The sequence below is a fragment of the Asterias amurensis genome, chromosome 2 (genome assembly GCF_032118995.1).
Source record: "Asterias amurensis chromosome 2, ASM3211899v1".
In the NCBI taxonomy this organism is placed as follows: domain Eukaryota; kingdom Metazoa; phylum Echinodermata; class Asteroidea; order Forcipulatida; family Asteriidae; genus Asterias; species Asterias amurensis.
This window is the reverse complement of record NC_092649.1, coordinates 18,899,209-18,918,665: the sequence shown is the minus strand read 5'-3', so window position 1 is coordinate 18,918,665 and position 19,457 is coordinate 18,899,209. Positions and strand designations below refer to the sequence as shown.

At 38.6% G+C, this 19,457-nt stretch overlaps 1 protein-coding gene across 1 annotated transcript; it reads right to left on the bottom strand.

The window, feature by feature from the left end:
* Positions 1 to 98: 98 nt before the first annotated feature.
* On the bottom strand, positions 99 to 19,365 carry LOC139951567 (dihydrolipoyl dehydrogenase, mitochondrial-like). The gene is made up of 12 exons (XM_071950514.1): positions 19,267 to 19,365; positions 14,630 to 14,788; positions 13,328 to 13,466; positions 11,513 to 11,613; positions 10,233 to 10,379; positions 9,427 to 9,528; positions 8,153 to 8,241; positions 7,427 to 7,625; positions 5,423 to 5,493; positions 3,921 to 4,171; positions 2,131 to 2,297; positions 99 to 1,135 (listed from the first exon to the last, which is right to left on the bottom strand). The coding sequence occupies exons 1-12, from the start codon at positions 19,312 to 19,314 to the stop codon at positions 1,070 to 1,072; spliced, it is 1,539 nt and encodes a 512-aa protein (XP_071806615.1). The 5' UTR covers positions 19,315 to 19,365; the 3' UTR covers positions 99 to 1,069.
* Positions 19,366 to 19,457: the final 92 nt, after the last annotated feature.

The window sequence follows — 19,457 nt, the reverse complement described above, 5'->3', positions numbered from 1 at the left end:
AAACCTGTGAAAATTTGAGCTCAATTGCACATTGAGGTTGCAAAATATTGCTGTGCATTCAGATGTCTAAAAAAGATTTCAGGCCCGAAGTCTTTTAAAATATTTGAGTGAGAAACTACCTCTTTCTCAAATTTCATTTGAAGATTTGTTTCTGTTTTTGACAAAATATCAGGAAAAAATTATTTCAGAATAAAAACAAAATCATGTAGCTGTCTTTCCAAATGTTTTAAAACATTATAAAGTAGTTTCTTTAAACTTAAATTCAATTTTTTTTCCAAATTTAGAAGTTCATATTCAGTTCTGTGAACTGATGAATTGAAACCAAAATAATTGAAACCAAAATAAAAGCAGTCATAATGAAAATGAAACCAAAATAAAAGCAGTCATAACTACAGAGCACAGTTACCGTTCCAGGGCTTCAATTAAGGTGGGGAAATCCACAGGACCACAGGGCTTGATAGATGTGGGTTCGAATCCCACCTAAGTAATATGCCTGTGAGGTTTTTTTCACAGAACTGAGTATACAGTAAGTGGTGTTTGAAGCTTTGCATGGTGTGGAGAATGAGAGTAACTATAAATATAAATACGAAAAGCAAACTTGCGGGTACAACCATGGGTCAAATCTCTTTTGAAGGAGTGGTGGCTCTGAAAAGAGCCAGTATGGTCTCGAAGTTTCGAACAGTATACTCTGCTCATCTTCAGGAGAATCAGGAGAATCATTCTCCTGAAGACGAGCAGAGTATACTGTTTGAAACGTCAAGACCACACCGGCTCTTTTCAGAGCCACCACTCCTTCAAAAGAGATTTTACCCATGCTATGAGTTTTACAGGCCAAATGCTACAAACACTGGGCTTAGGTCCTGTGGTCCAGTACCCAATTCACACCTTGATAACACTCGTTCATGAACTTCACATAACTGTCAGGGGGTGACACTCATTATTAGGTACACATTGGATAGAAACTCTGGTTTTAAAACAATGCTAGTGATAGAAGAAGGTTTTTTTTTGTTTTCCATTATATTTAAGGATAGTAAAACTAATAATATATTTTAGGCATTTACAGCTATTTTCAAAAGTTTATTGCCTTTCCGATGTATGCTGCCATGTTGGCCTCACGGAACGCTTCTGAAACCGTCTGTCAAGAAAAGAAGAAAAAAAACATTGTTAAAACTGAATGGGAGACTGTGACTTAGGAAATTTATGAACAAATATTCCTAACATCAATCGAAATGTGCATTCTATTACACTATTTGTTTTAACAAATTGAACTCATTAATAAAACAAATTAAATTACATATAATATATTTTTTTTATATTAAAATAGTACAACTTTACATTTGTTTAACATACACTTGTTTTTCTTTGTTTATTTTATGTTCAATTCAATTAAATTTAAAAAAGACAAACTTACAATTTAGAATATAAAAAAACATACATGTATTGAAGAAAACAAAACAAAACAAAGAACTGGGTTAGGAGCAAACCAATAGACGATGTGACCTATGTTTAAATTCAAACCGCCCTCTGTTGACAAAACACAGAAGACGGCATGTGTCGCCGGGCAAAAAGACACGTAGTCATGCTAAGATTGCTTGTACTTTCTAGCTGGCTGCCAAAACACAAAGGTTTGCTTGGCGGTATGCGCGCGAATCATGTTATGGTTTTTTCAAGTGATGTCAGAGGTACCATCGTCTTTATGAAGGCATTTTCAAAAACCAACAGGAGACTTGTATTAAAATGCCCATATCGTCACACAAATACAAATCGTCACAATTTGGTTCGGCGCGACTCTGGCAAGCCTGTCTGAAACGGGTGTTAGTTTATCTGAATCTTTCTAACTTGTCTTTGATGTGGGGGTAGGAGGGGGGAGGGGGGAGGGGGTGTGACCAAAGATTATAGGAAATCGGGCTGAAATATGAAATCCCACTGGACGCCATTTCGGCAAGTAACTCTTCTGGTACAACAGTAGGTCAGTGCAGATCACTGCAGACAATGACCATTCCTATCAATGGGAAACAAAATTCACTCGCTGAAATGGCGCCCATGCGTATTTCACGTTCCAACAATACATAAAGCTTCAATTCGGCATCTTGCGCCTTCGACTCTTTATAATCTTTGGGTGTGACTTACCGGATGTGCATGACAGACTCTGGCCACGTCTTCACATGATGCTCCATACTCCATAGCCAACGCTGCTTCATTAATGATCTCTCCAGCTGATGGGCCCATGATGTGTGCTCCAAGGATTCTATCTGTCTTAGCATCGCTCAGCATCTTCACTAAGCCATCAGTATCCGCTGAAAAAAAACCCCAAATAATACGCATTCATAAATACCTCAGACAGTTTCGCTATTCCTATTGGTGGAGAGCTCGCGGGTGTGTTTAAACGATTGATAATTACCAGCTGGACTCTGGCTATAACCGGTTAGTCTTGGTGCAAGACGTTTCTTGTTATGGGCGATGTGGGCGCTGTCGGTGAGTTGGCCACGTTGTGTGTGAAAGGAAAACGATAACGTCTTGCAACAAGATTATATGTGCACGACCGAATCCGGAAATGACCCTACCAGTTTGAAACAGCCGTTGTGGCTAGCTTTTCATTACCTTATTATAGGCACTAGGCAATATTGGTAATAGTCAAAGACCAGTCTTCTCCCTTGGTGTATCTCAACATAAGCACACAATAACAAACCTGTGAAAATATTAACTCAATTGGTCGTTGAAGTTGCGAGATAATAATAGAAGAAAAAACACCCTTGTCACACGAAGTTGTTTGCTTTCAGATGCTTGGCCTCAACAAAATCTAATTCTGAGGTCTCGAAATCAAATATTTTGAGTAATTACCAATTGTGTCCAGGGCCTTTAATGAATACCGTGAACAGTATACAGACTCTGCTTGGTCAAAATCTTCAAATGTGGAGATGTTTTAAAGGCACATGGACACTACTGGCAGGTACTCAAAATAATTGTTAGCATAAAACCTAACTTGGTAACAAGTAATATGGAGCTGTTGATAGTATAAAACATTGTAAGAAATGGCTCACTCTAAAGTAACACAGTTTTTGAAAAAGAAGTAATTTTCAATGAATTTGATTGTCAGACCTCAGAAATAGATTTTGAGGTCTCAAAATCAAGCATATGAAAGCACACAACTTATGCAACAAGGGTGTTTTTCTTCCATTATTCTCTTGCAACTTCAATGACCAATTGAGTTCAAATTTTCACAGGTTTGTTATTTTTTATGCATATATGTTGAGAGACACCGCGTATGAACCCATATGTTTATATATAGTCTTGTTTACTTAGCATGTGCGCAACGCTGGTTACCAATAGCCAGTTTCATAACACAGTGAAGAGTGGCCCAGTTATAGCAAAATGACGTCGAAAGTTGTGTTGATAATAATAATAATAGTAATAATAAGACTTGTAACGCACACGTATCCACCCTGCTGGGTGTTGATAAGTCGTTAATGGTCTGCAGCAGTGAGATAGTCGAGTTGTGGCAGTGCTCTCGCGAAATCACTGCTCTTGTCGTGCAAACTGCTGGTTGCCGTCTTTTACTCCCCGTTAAATGGGACCGTAGTCGTGAGAGCAGTAGTCTCGCGTGCCAGCAGTCTCATGGGAATACCGCGGGAATCGCGGGGAGATTCGAAATAGAGTCAGGAACGCTATTACCACAACAGACATTTAACGACTTGCCCACAAATCTAGTTGATGACATGAGTCGTTCGTTCACATGCTTTACGTACGTCACTAAAAAAACAACCATTCACTTGTTAACCATTGATCCTAGCACAAACATGACCTAACTGATCCTGCTAGCCTGACCCTTAAAAAAGTTATGGGCAAACCCAGACATAACAAAATACTTCACCAATAAAAAAATAAATATTACACAAACAACTTCTCCAAACCAGTCTTACCATTTGTCTTAGCGCGACTGTTGGCGGCAAACGGGAACTTGCCCACTTTGTAGGCGACTCCTTCCTCCTTAAGCTGCTCTTCCGTCTTGCCGACCCACGCCACCTCAGGATGGGTGTAGACGACCGACGGCACGCAGTTATAGTCAATGTGAACAGCGCCCCCGGCAATTCCTTCCACGCATATGATGCCTTCGTCTTCTGCTTTGTGCGCAAGCATCGGACCGTGGATGCAATCACCGATAGCGAAGACACTGTATCAATTTGAAAATAGATAGATAATAATATGAATAATAATAATTATCACTAGTTCTTATATAGCGCATTTTACAATAACGCCTCAATGCACTTTACATTCCTTTAACATGTTTAATCTTTCTCAGCTCCCTGAGGAGTATACAACCTGGGCAACCGTAGCACTCCTAAGGCTTTTTCATACACAGTATCAACCTCTACCCTCGCAGGTACCCATAAATACCCCTGGGTGAAGAGAAGCAATTGTAGTGAAGCACCTTACTCAAGGACTAAAGTGTCATGGACTCAAACCCACACTCCAATGACTTTCCTACCAGATCTTGAATTGTTCACAGAATTCTGAGAAACGTGTCATGCATGAATAGTTTCTCAGAATCAAATGTGTTTGTTGATTTCTAATCAAGAGTAGGGGGGCCTTGAAGGCGAAATAATTTCACTGGATGCTTGATACCGCTATCATCTTAAAGGCAGTGGACACTATTGGTAATTACTCAAAATAATTATTATCATAAAACCTTACTTGGTAGCGAGTAATGGGGAGAGGTTGATTTTATGAAACATTGTGAGAAATGGCTCCCTCTGAAGTAACGCAGTTTGCAAGAAAGTATTTTTCCATGAATTTGATTTAAAGACCTCAGATTTCGATTTTGAGGTCTTGAAATCAAGCTTCTGAAAGCACACAACTTCGTGTTCTTTCATAGTCTCGCAACTTCGACAACCAATTGAGCTCAAATTTTCACAGGCTTGTATCTTATGCATACGTTGAGATACACCAATGAAAAGACTGGTCTTTGACAATTACCAATAGTGTCCAGAGTCTTTAATAACAAGTAAGCTTTTAAGCAATATTTTGCAGGGACATTACCAATGTATGACCCTACCTCAGTTAAATATCACATTAAGAAATAAAATGAACATAATTTTAGAAAACATGACTACTGTTTTAAGAACAATTGACCTTCTTACACTTGTTTCAGACAGGCGTGCCAAAGTCGCGCCGAATGAGATAGATTAGAAGCGACTCTAGGTTGACCCAAATAAATGTTGGTTTCAGACTGGCGAAATTGACATAACATTTACATTAGGTTCGGCTCATGACAACATCGACGTCTAAAACCAAGGCGCTCCACAGTCGCTCAGAACGACTACAACAGTTTCAGACATCAAACTTTTCATGTACTTAATGCAGAATTTGGTTTGTCTCAACTCTGGAGCCCCTGTCTGAATAGGGTGTTAGAAGTTAAACTTACCTTGGGACTTTACTGGCAAACCTCTCATTAACTGGTACTCTGCCGCGTGCATCTAGTTCAATTCCAACATCCTGTCAGAACATGTATCGATAATATTAGAGATCAAATGACATAGTTGCAGTATGGAACTTAAGTCGATACACGATGGTGGGCTATATACGTTAGGCCTACTGAATATTCATACATGTTCGTAATCTAACGAATCTAAGTTAAATCAAGAATCAAAACCAACTCAAGTGGAATTGATTCTACTGAATATTCATAAGTAATCTAACAAATCTAAACCAAGTTAAAAATCAAAAATCAATCAAGAATCCAAACCAAATTAAGTGGAGTTGAATCTACTGAATATTCATAACTAATCTAACGAATCTAAATCAAGTTAAGAATCAAAATAAAATATACCAAATCAAGATGTACTTTAATAATAATAAAAAATAACAATAATAATAATAATAGTAATAGTAATAATACTGGACTCTTATATAGCGTTTTATCACACCGCTAGAGGCGTATTCAAGTATTTCTCAAAATATAAAATGTGCAAGACATCAAATCACACTGATGTCATATCACTATCCTGTTTTAAAAAAAGGATGAGTAAATAAGAAATAGTTAGAAACCAAAAGACATACCAGCTGTTTGACATGCAAACCTGCCACTGGGTTAGACATATACATTGGATATAAAATGCTCCATGCCCAAACCAGGTCATTGCCTGTATTTGGTTTGGGGGCATCGCACATAAATATTTCATTCCCATTAAAGCTGACATAATTCAATATTGACACACATCTTGACATTTCAAATATTAATCAGTCACAAAAAAACACATATAAATCAATATTTGTTGATAACATTTATAAATAAAATAGCATTGTTGATTTTTAACACAATTGTATTATTAAAATGCACATACTATCCCCAAAACCCAAATGAGGAAGAAATAGCAAAAAACTGTGAGTTGAAAATGACAGAGCAGTGAGATATACTCATAGTATAATGCACATATCGAAAAACCCTGATGGAGGAAGAAATAGCAGAGGAATTGAGAATAACAAGAATAAATATATGCTGATCAAATCTATAAAAGAGCAAAGATGCACTCCTTATATATATATGCACATATCAAATAAGCTCAATGAGATACAAAAGATGTAAAAAAAAAATGTGAATTGAAAATAACAGGAGGAAATATATGCTGATCAAATCTATAAAAGAGCAAAGATGCACTCCTTATATATATATGCACATATCGAATAAGCTCAATGAGATACAAAAGATGTAAAAAAAAAATGTGAATTGAAAATAACAGGAGGAAATATATGCTGATCAAATCTATAAAAGAGCAAAGATGCACTCCTTATATATATATATGCACATATCGAATAAGCTCAATGAGATACAAAAGATGTAAAAACAAGTGTGAATTGAAAATAACAGGAGTAAATATTTGCTGATAAAAAGTATAATACAAGAGCAAATATACACTCCTTTTTAATATATGCACATATCGAATAAGCTCAATGAGGAATAAACAACAGAAGTTGAAACAAATGTGAATTGAAAACAAATATTTAAATAGTAACTGATCAAATTTACAAGAGCAATGATATACACTCCTTATATAATGCACATTATTATCCAAAAACCAAGATATGAAAAATCAAAGTAAATACAAAGTTTAAATTTAATTAAAAAAACGCAAGTGAATATTGGTTTCTGATAAATATATAAAAGAGCAATGATATACACTAGTAATATGCACATATCAATTAGGGAATAACAGTATGAGGACCCGGTCTCAAACTTCTACAGGTTTGTCAGTTTATGTATATGGTGGATTACATAGAGTACTTAAACTGCCAGCACCTATTTTGCTAGCAAAACCAATTCTGTAATGTTCCTTTAAGATATATCCTCGCCTCTAAAAAGGGTGAAAGGAGATCAACGAAAACTCCTCAAATCAGAAGGGTTCTTATTTTCAAATAAACGACTACGTACCTCAAGACCGAGATTTTGTGTGTACGGTCGTCGACCGATGCAGACGAGAACCGTATCACACTGCAGCTCCTCTGTCTTGCCCGCTTTTACCGACTCGACGGTTACCGTGACTCCAGCCTCCGTCTTGGTGGCTCCCATCACCTTTGTGTTCATCATGAATTCCATTCCCTGCTTCTTGAGAATTCTCTGGAAGTTTTTCCTGAAAGAAATTGGATGGAATCAAAATAAAAACATCAGATCTGCGGAAACATCCAAAAGGTATCACAGACCTTAAGCCCAGTTCATACTTCCTGTGGATTGCGAATGCGATATGAATCTTGACGCCACAAAGTCGCAACGAATAATTTGCATCAGTTGATTTGTGCTCAACTGCGAAAAACAGCTCTGTGATGTCAAAATTTGTGTCGCATTCGCATTCGCAGAAAGTAAGAGCCGGGCTTTACTTCAAAGAGGACTGACATTCAGTGGGCACTGCTGGATGAGCAAACAGGAGATGGCTCAACTAGTTTTACTCTGGGAGCCTCAACAAGGCAAAAGATCAAGAGGGCAACCTGCAACAATATTTTGAGAGGACTCTGGCATTAACCCGCGTGAACTACCAGCAATCATGAAGCGAATAGACAAGTGGATAGCCGTTGTAAGATATGCCTGAGTTCGCTCACTATGATGATGATAAAATTTAAAAACTCAACAGGCCCTCTAATCTTTAGTGAATGAGGGACTTACGATATTTCCATGTCAATGCCAAGACCTCCTATATGTCCAAGGAATTCAACAGCCGTGACTTTAGCTCCAAGCCTCTGCCAAACAGACCCCTAAGGAATAAATCACAAGAATAGTTGGTTTCATTCTTTGAGTTGTCTGAAGGGAACTTGTTAAAGACACTGGACACTATTGGTAATTGTCAAAAACCAGTCTTCTCACTTGCTGTATCTCAATTGGTCGTCGGAATTGCGAGATTATAATGAAAGAAACAACACACTTGTCACACGAAGTTGTGTGCTTTCAGATGATTGATTTTGAGACCTCAAATTCGAAATCTGAGGTCTGGAAATCATACTTTTGAAAAATTACTTCTTTCTTGAAAACTATGTTACTTCAGAGGGAGCCGTTTGTCACAATGTTTTGCACTATCAACAGTACCAAGTAAGGTTTTATGCTAATAATTATTTTGAGTGATTACCAATAGTGTCCACTGCCTTTAAGTTAGACAGTTTAATAACACCCAAAGAAATGAAAAAGACAGGGCCTCGTGTACTAAATCTATTTTTTTATTTATTTATTTATTATTATTTATTTATTTCCAGGCAAACAGTACATACAAAGAATAGGTAATCAAAATATGACTACACAGAGAACAAGCCTGCGGATAACCAAAAAGCGAAAATAATCACTATCTAAAGGCGATCCAGACAACAAAAATAACAAAGGCACAAAAGGGCACAAAGACAAAAACGTCATAAATTGTTTGAAAATAGCACATCAAACCATCTGTTAACTGTACCAATCTACTTAGCACATTTCATTTCATTTCATTTATTCTGGTGGTAGGCGAGGTAAGATACCACTATGAAAACTTGACCACCAGCCTGTCGACCGCCCACAGATAAATCTTGCTAAAGACCAATCAGGTCCATGGACATGATATCCTTGAATCAAAGTAATTTGAAATGGTCTATAAATAAAAACGTCATCGCAGGATTTGAAATGCCACTAGCTACTGGGCGGTCTAGTGGTATACACCAATCCGTGCGCACACAGGGCGCGCAACTGCTGAGCACCGCGCGCCATTTGCTCGGTGTCTTCAGTGCATAGATTATGCACATAAAGACACCGCAGTTGTTAGTTTTGTCAATAGAGAGCGCTACCAATTTCGTTTCTTCAGATTGGTCTATAGAATCGTCACGGTCTCGGGCACCAATCCCACCTATAGTTATATGCCTGTGAATTTTATTCTCAGGACTTGGGAAAGTAATCTACTATCTATCGCATCTACTCACCAGTTCAAGTCCTATAACACCAGCTCCTATTAGCACCATGTGTTCTGGAACCTTCTCTAGAGATAACGCTCCAGTTGAAGAAACAATCGTCGTTTCATCTATCTAAATATTCAAGTAACACAAACAAAAATGAAAACATAAGAATATTGTCTCTTCGAAAAAAACAATGGCTGACTCTTGAATCGTCACTGTGGTCCAGTGGTTAGACTGCAGGACAAGCTAAATGCTGATTTCACAATAACTAGATTAAGTATTGTTGTCTATGTATATTTTGCTTGCAGTAACACCATGTGTGTGTCTACTTGCCAGGTAGAGTTTGTTCTTAGGAAACTGTCTTGCTTTATTCTACTACCGCAAAGTATATGTTTGGGGGTTCAGTCCTGGTTTTTAACTATTACCAGGGCGGATGGTATAGAAAATAGGCTGGGACTACTACTTTAGCTTATAGGATCGTAATTAACTGTACTACCGCGGAGTCAGTTCTTAAATTGGTGTTAACGTTTAGACTAGCTTGCTCTAATAATATAATATTGAAGTCTTATATAGCGCACATATCTACCAAACAAGTTACTCAAGGCGCCGAGTATACATGTATACAAACTTTCAGAAAGATGGGTAATTGCAGTGATGGATTTCACAGAGAGATAAGATTGATTTAAACTGCAAATTAAACATAGTTGCTAAGTGCAGTGTGATGTCACAATACAAATCACTATGGTAATACTGACAATTTCTCTTGCGGTGAATTTTATTGCTTTGTGAAATCTGCCCCAGGTAATATGAATGAAAAAAGCTCGGCAACTCACCTCTAGGCCGGGAAATGGGGTGACCTCTGACCCGGTTGCGATGAGGATATTTTTAGTCTTGATGACCTCTTTGACCTTTCCATCTGGGTGAAGGACGGCGACCTCGTTGGGTGTGGTTATTTTACCGTGGCCCTCCAATCTTGTTACCTGCAGGTTCACAGAAAAGCAGGAAGAAACATTTAAAGGCAGTGGACACTAATGCTAATTACTCAAAATAAATACTATCATAAAACCTTTCTTGATTACGAGTAATGGGGAGAGGTTGATAGTATAGAACATTGTGAGAAACAGCTCCCTCTGAAGTGGTGTAGTTTTCGAGAAAGAAGTAATTTGATTTCAAGACCTCAGATTTAGAATTTGAGGTCTCAAAAACAAGCATCTAAAAGCCCACAACTTCGTGTGACCATGGTGCGACAAGGGTGGGGTTTTTTCCCATTAATCAGTTAATATCTCGCAACTTCCATGACCGATTGAGTTCAAATTTTCACATGTTTGTTATTTTAAGCATAGATGTTGAGACAATTACCAATAGTGTCCAGTGTCTTTAAAAGGTTGGAAAGAATACCATAATCAAAAACATTTATTCTGAACTGAATCGTCTCTTTTGAGAAGAAACTAGAGAGTTTTTGGTTGTAAATGACTGGAGCTAGTTCATGAGTCCAAATTGATATAAAGAAAACAACACTGTGATGACAAGTAAAATATGCATTTTGCTTCTGGAAAATGGGTGGTATAACGTCACTTTTGACGATGAGGATCACTGGAGTAAAATATTACATGCGGAGGTGCTGTAGTTTTTGAGAAATTAATGAAAATAATGTTCACTCAGTAGGTGAAAAGTAGGTACAAATGATTCATGCGACTCCTGAAAACATTGCTCTGTGATTTTAACATAATTTTTTTTTTAAACTTGAAACTTGACCACTAATGAAGCTGAAACTTGTACAGCCCCCGATTTCACGAAACTCATCGCAAGTTGCGACGCATCGTAGGGTTTGCGATGCGTCGCAGACCTATAAGACATGTACGCGGCTGCGACGAGTTCGCAACTTACGACGTGTAACCGGTCGCAACTCGCCCTTGCGACGCGTCGCAGCGCTTGGTGAAATCGGGGGCTGGTCAATTATACTACATACATCTTCAGTCACAATGAGTAGGAATTGGTGTCATGGCCAAAAAGTTGATAAACAAAAGATATCAAAACCAGTGAAGTCGCTTGATTCATACGCAGTTATACTTTAAATCGTAACCCTCCAATGCCTAAGCCTGTGACCTCTGACCTTGTTCTGTTTGAAGAGGTGTGCGATACCGTTGGTCAGGGCTTTTACGGCTCCAGATTTCTGCTCCATCATCTTGGGTAGATTCAGCTTGATATCACCAACTACATCATTTTGAGTCAAATCAAACACAGAATTTTATTATTCAACAATTGCTAGAGTATTGGTTTGAAAATGGTAGAATTCAGGACAACTTCACCACTTTAGCACAGGCCTGAAGTTTCATCTTTATTGAGGGGGCAAGGGCATTTTCATTTTGCAAAGGGCATTCTTTTGCTTTATGTCAAACAAAAACATATTTCAGACCAAATACAATAAATGCAGCATGAATGTTATATATACACTTCTGTTTTTCTTGTACAGTGTATTTAAAACAAACACAAAATATCTCAGATGTATTTCGCAGCAAGTTGGTCGAAATGATTTGAACAAAACATATTTAGTACACACCTCATTATGAATCACATTACACACAAAAATACACAGAGCATAAATCATTGGAAATTCATATACAAACTGAATAAATGTCTTTCTTGTATACATCATAGCAAAAATTTAAACACAAAATATCTCAGATGTATTTTTGCAGTTTTATTGTGCAAAAAAATAGAACAAAACATTTAAAATACACACCTTGAAGAATAATTCACAAATAAAATACACAGAGCATAACTCATAGGAAATTCACGCACACTGATGAAAAATGCACAACAATTCAAACATAAAATATCTCACATGCGTTTTGCAGTGTTGGTCAAAGATTGGACAAAATATCAGGTACACACTCGGTACTAAAGAAAATAGGTGTACATGAACATAAAAAAGAATGATTCAATGGTCTTAGCAGAAGTTAAGATTAGGTCCGAGGCAATATTCATAATACACACACAATACGCAGAAAACAAACCAAGAATAATTGACCAATCAAAGGAAAGTGTTTGAGATTACATAAAAATATCAAACAATAATATAAACATGTGGCCTGACAACATAATACACGAGTATAGTTCACAGAGCATGACTCAAGAATAATTACTTGATATAGAAAGGTTTGCGGTAACACCATGTAATGACTATCTCTAATGAGTTGGGGGTGGTTCTGAACATGTGAGCCTCTCCAATGCCTTTCTGCACAACTCAGCCATGCGCGCAAAGCATACATGTACGCATGTCGGACTTTATAGTGTCGGACTTTTGGTTGCGCAATAGGTTGTGATTGTACACAATGGGGCGGAGCTTAATGGATCAGTCTATTGGAGTCAACGCTCCCTAGAGTTGGGATTCTGCATGTTAGGTCCCCTAAGGTTGGGGTTGTGTATGATAGGCCACTTAGGGTAGGGGTTCTGTATGACAGGCCCCCTAGTGTTAGGATGTGTATGACAGGCCCACTAGGGTTGAGGTTACATACGTATGACAGGCCCCCTAGGGTTGGGGTTATGTATGACAGGCCCCCTAGGGTTGGGGTTATGTATGACAGGCCCCCTAGGGTTGGGGTTCTGTATGGCAGGCCCCCTAGGGTTGGGGTTCTGTATGGCAGACCCCCTAGTGTTAGGATGTGTATGACAGGCCCACTAGGGTAGAGGTTATAATGTATGGCAGGCCCCCTAGGGTTGGGGTTCTGTATGACAGGCCCCCTAGGGTTGGGGTTCTGTATGGCAGGCCCCCTAGTGTTAGGATGTGTATGACAGGCCCACTAGGGTAGAGGTTATGTATGACAGGCCCACTAGGGTAGAGTTATGTGTGACTGGCCCCCTAGGGTTGGGGTTCTGTATGACAGGCCCCCTAGGGTTGGGGTTCTGTATGACATGTTGTACTCACCATCAATGCCTCTGTTCTTGAAGTCATTTGATGTGGCCAAGTGGTAATAGTGGGAGTTATTAAGGAGAGCCTTGGATGGGATGCAGCCGACGTTTAGACATGTGCCACCGAGGGTTACGTTCTTCTCGATACACACCGTCTGTGAACAGGAAATCATAACAGGAGTTGAAAGGCAGTAGACACTATTGGTAATTACTCAAAATATTTATTAGCATAAAACCTTCCTTGGTAACGAGTAATGGGGAGAGGTTGATAGTATAAAACATTGTGAGAAACGGCTCCCTCTGAAGTAATGTAGTTTGTTGAGAAAGAAGTTATTTTCCAGGAATTGAATTTCGAGACCTCAGAATTAGATTTTGAGGTCCCGAAATCTAGCATCTGAAAGCACACAACTTTGTGTTACATGGGTGTTTTTTCTTTCAATATTATCTCGCAACTTAACTAACCAAATGAGCTCAAATTTTGACAAGTTTGCTATTTTATGCATTTGTTGAGGTACAGCAACTGTGAAGACTGACCAGTCTTTGACAATCACCATAGTGTCCAGTGTGTTTAAAGAAACGTTACAGAAATGGTAAGAAACAAAATTCATGAAGGTCACAGATTTACATAAAACTAGAACAGTCTAATGATGATGAAAGTAAAAAACAATCCTTGAAATATTTCTGCCTGAAATGTCATATTTGATGAGAAATAAATAATCTAATTTTTAGAAACTCCAAGTAAGAAAACCCATGCAATTAGGAAGGGATGAAATCGCTAAAATATGTATCCATTTTAAATGGTTGTTCGACAGTTTTTTAAAGACAACCGACTAGGCTATTTTTCAAATATTATTTATATTTACTTTTTTTAAAGAAAAAAAAGAAGGTGGCCTCTTAAAAAGGAAGCGAGTGGGAGCAGGGATGCTAAACATGTTTTTTTTTGCCTTAAAGCCATTAGACACTTTCGGAACAGATTTATAAATAACCTACAGGTGGTTTACAGAAGGTAATGGTGAAAGACTTCTCTTATTATTCCATGAAATTCTTTACTTTTTGAGAAAACATTAAAACAATTATCAATTCTCAATATCAAGAATTACGGGTTCATTTTACACACATCATGACACGGTGAAACAAGCGGAAACAAGGGTGGGGATCCCGTTATTATCTCCCGACTCCGATAACCGATTGAGCCTAAATTTTCACAGGTTTGTTGTTTTATATATAAGTTGTGATACTCGAAGTGTGGGCCTTTGGACAATACTGTTTACCGAAAGTGTCCAATGGCTTTAAAGATACAGAAACTGTGAGGCCTTACCTTCATGCCAAGTTGGGCTGCTTTGATTGCTGCTACATAACCACCAGGTCCAGATCCAATCACAACGAGATCTTGCTCCTCTACCCCCTCTGAATACTGCCTCCTATGGCCGACAAGAGAGGGCGCTGTCCATCTTGACAATCCCGGCAAATGCCCCACCTGTGTAGATCAAAATTACAGACCAGTTATTTATACAGTGTTCCTCCTTTAAAAACAGTGGCAGGCCTGTACGTAAAAAGCACGGGCACCAAGGCATTTTCTCTTAGAAATTGTAAACTTCTACTGGAGCACTTCAAGGGCACCAAGGCAATGACCCAGGGGGCATGGAGGTAATTGCATTGGTTTCCCTCGTCAGTATCACTATCGGTCCTGTAGTGGTTTGCCTGCCAATTAAAACCTCCAAGGACAAGTTTTAACTTGCCCACACATGCCAAGGCTCAAAATGAATACCTTACCACAAGCCCGAGGACAAAGGTGAGTGATTTTATAGCATCGCACATTTTCATGTTTAAAAAAATGGCTCTATCACACTGCTTAGCAACTTTAGCATGCTTAGTGCTCTCCACAATTCACAAGTCGAATGAGCTTTGATAAGTCACAAGTCTGCAAGTGACAACTTGGTGCAAAATCTTGGCATAAAGAGTATGCTTTTCTTCTGGGGAATTTTCTACCTCCATGGTTTAGGTTATTATGTAAGTAATCCTTGTGCAACCACCTTTTACTACTTTATAAAATAATTTATTTAGTAAGTAGTAAAATTAAAATTGAAAATATGACATTTATACTAAAATAGGGCCTGCAAAAGTATCTGTATGGCGCCACAACTTTTTCATTCGATATGAAATAACATACTTCTACTTCTACGTGATCCTCGGCAATGTCCGTAAGTCAGGATATTTCGCCAAGGAAAAGAAAATAAATGTGCATGCGCAGCGTGGACGCCTCTCCATACAGTGCCACTTAAATGTATTTACAAGGCGCAAGTAAAAAGGGGTCCATAAAATTATGGATTTCATGTGACTGACACTACAACTTCCTTAACACCTCGTTTGTTGGTGAGGATAAGGTGCTTCCAGGAAGGGTGTTCCACCAGGCGACTGCACGAGGAAAGAAGTGAGTACTTATAGAGCATGATACAAGAAACAATGGGTTTGTACTTATATGGGTGGTAAGATCTCAAGGATGATGGAGCCATGGGAGTGAGGTATATATGTCAGGATTTACTGCAATGATACCGTGCTGAATTTTGTACATGAGAAGAAGACTAGATTTTTTGCGTCTTTCTTCTAGTGAGGCCCATTGGAGTTGTTGCAGCATTTTGGAGACGCTTTCAGTCCTCATGTATCTATTGAGGACGAATCTCGTTGCTTGACGTTGTATGTTTTCGATCCTGGAGATGTCCTTTTTTGTGTAATGGTTCCATATGGCAGAGCAGTAGTCAAGGTGAGGACGTACCAAAGTGAGATATGCCTTTTCCTTTAGCTTTACAGGGGTGCTTCACAGGTTGCATCTAATTAGCCCCAGAATCCTGTTGGCTCTGGTCATAGCTTTACTGATGTGTTTGGACCAGGAGATGTTGCTAGTGAATGTCAGACCAAGATATGGGTAGTCTGAAACTGAAGTTAGTGCATTGCTTCCGAGTTTGTAGTTTGTCTCTATGGTGTTGCGACACAAGGAAAAATTTCATGGAGTGACATTTGTCAGTGTTAAATTTCATTAGCCATGTGTGGGTCCATTGCTGAAGGCGGTCAAGATCTTGTTGCAGGATTACTGTGTCGTTTACGTTGGTGATGGTTCTTAGAGGAGACAATCATCTGCAAATAAGCGTATACTTGAGGAAATGCTTGTGGACCAAGTAGCCTACCGTCCCTTGTGGAACTCCTGAACTTACATTTGCCCAGTCTGATGATTTTCCATCTATGACAACACGCTGTGAACGCTTTGTTAGAAAGTTTTCTATCCATATTTGTAGTGGGCCTCTGATTCCGTAATGATGGAGCTTTAGAAGGAGGCGCTGATGGGGAACACGATCAAAGGCCTTTGAAAAGTCAAGCACTATTGCATCCACTTGGCATCGATCGTCAAGGGCTTTAGCAAGATCTTTAGTAGTGACCACGAGCTGGGTTTCGCAAGATCGACCAGGGCGGAATCCATGCTGGGCATCTGTGAGTATTTCATGATCATTGCAGTGGTCCATTACTTGGCTGAATATTATGTGCTCTTATAGATGATTTTGCTGCAGATAGATGTGATGGATACAGGGCGGTAGTTGGCTGACTGTGTTCCTATCTCCTTTCTTAGGTTGGCATTTCTCCAGGCAGGAGGAACACATTGCGCTGGTATCAAATCTGGACCTGTTGCTTTGTTGATGTTCAATGACTGTAGAAGTTTCAGAACTCCATTAGATGTTACAGTGATCTCGTTCATTGCTGGGAAATCAGGTTCAGTAAATGAGGGAAGGTTGGTGGTGTCCTCACTAGTGAACACTGAGCAAAATTGTTCATTGAAGATGTTAGCCTTGTCTCTCCCGTCAAATATAACTCTTCTTCCTTCCTTAAAGGCAGTGGACACTATTGGTAATCACTCAAAATAATTATTAGCATAAAACCTTTCTTGGTGACCAGTAATGGGGAGAGGTTGATGGTATAAAACATTGTGAGAAATGGCTTCCTCTGAAGTGCCATAGTTTTCGAGAGAGAAATAATTTTCCACGAATTTGATTTCGAGACCTCAAGTTTAGAACTTGAGGTCTCGAAATCAACTATCTAAACGCACACAACTTCGTGTGACAAGGGTATTTTTTCTTTCATTATTATCTCGGAAGTTTGATGACCGATTGAGCTCAAATTTTCACAGGTTTGTTATTTTATGCATAAATGTTGAGATACAACAACTGTGAAGACTGGTCTTTGACAATTACCAATAGTGTCCACTGCCTTTAAGTGAAAAGACACTGGAGAAGTCTTGCTTCTTAGATTTTATGAATCTCCAAAAAGCCTTTTTTGATTTGTTTTCAGGGTTGGTGAACATGTTGTTTTGATATGACTGGAAGTTTTGACGAACTTTCTTTTGTGTGACCTTCCTGAAGTCTTTGTATACTCCAGTCTTGTGGTGTCTGTGAGGTCTTAGCTTTGTTGTAAAGCCTCTGCTTTCTTTTGCTCATTCTCTTTATAGTTTTTTTATACAGTCATTTGACCAGTTCGGGATCATTGACCAGTTCGGGATCACTTCAACTTTGCAATAACCAAATAGTTATATCACTTCTCATTATTACCAATTTCTGTTGATAAATGTGAAGATTAACACCCATTAAACCAACAAACCCAAAATAAGGTGCCAAACATCATCAGCAAATAAATTATGGCTGTTTTCCTGAAGGTTGTCTGCGAAATTTATCATTTTTTTGTTTAAAAATGTTGGTTGAAAAACACTGTTAAAACTTCTTACCTTTAGAATTGGAGTGCCGGGGCAAAAAATATTTATGTAAAATGATAAAAATGTGTAAAAAAACATTCCTGTAAATACTGTGCAGACATCTTGTTTTTTTGAGGAGACGAAGTTACCAAAATCTTCTTTAGGGGGGCAACTTACCCTTGACCAGTTCGGGATCACTCAACATCTCATTGCGTCTAACTTACTAAGTATGGTAAAATCATACTACTGCAGTAGAAAGTTTATTCAGATGATTTTGAGAAACATTACTTCAACAAATTCTTTTAGATTTTTTTTTTTTTGAGAAATTTAAACTTGGAGGGGTCGATAATGCTTTTTAGGTTCGCTTCACTTTTTCATTTGCCTTTGCTGTTGTTTTGTGGTTTTGTCGCTGGGTTTTTGCGCTGCTATTGAAGACACTTGCATGACATTCACTAAACAAATGAAGTCCAAGTCCATGCCAACACACCTCTGAAGTTTTGTGTCCTTGAGAGACAGTTTTATGAATGGGAGTATGGGTTTGCAATAAAGGGCACTCTACTGATTCAGAATAGATTCAACTGATCCTGAACTGGTCAAACAGGTGACAATACTTTTCTTAAAGCCTCTTCAAAAGAACTAATCTTTTTGTGTCAGTGAATACTTGGTGAGTTTTATGTCATGTTTAGGTAAACTGATAAACTTTTTTGTTTAAAATATCAAAGAGATTGCAACAAAAAACAATGTGAATTCAAAAAGTGATCCAGAACTGGTCAAACGACTGTACCTGTGGTGATCCATCGACTGACATGCTTCGAACTGGACATCTTTGAAGGTATGTGTTGCTCCATCAGATTGGTTAACTTGGTTGTGAACATCTCCCAGTTAACATCTATCTACAGATCTTGCTGATGGATTGCTGTAACTTTACCCACCCATCATGCAGCCCAGCCCAGAGCAGAGGAGAAATATGTTTTCTTAAAAATCTTACTTAGAACCCAGCACGTCAGTGCAGTGACTGGCGTCCCGACTCCTACACAGTTTCTGCAAGTAGGGCTCAATGCAAATGATGCAACCGTTGCAACCATGGAGGTAGACCAACGTTATCGAACATTTTTTTAACCTATTTATACCAATGTTTCATTGCAAATGGCAGCTTTATTTGTAAATTTATCATGGTCCTATGCAGCTATATACGTTTTTGACAATAACTTAACATTTCTCACCTTCGAAATCCCAGCGGATACTCGACCCAAAGATGGTAAAAGTGCCATTCTCACAAAAGTGTGCAGAGCAGAGGCCGGTCAACATCGGATGACTAGTATTATATCATGGGTGGCGTCAAGTGAGGGCGCTATACTAAACTAACGGTGCATGCCCCACCAGCTAGAATTAAAGGGCGGTTCGAAGTCGCTTT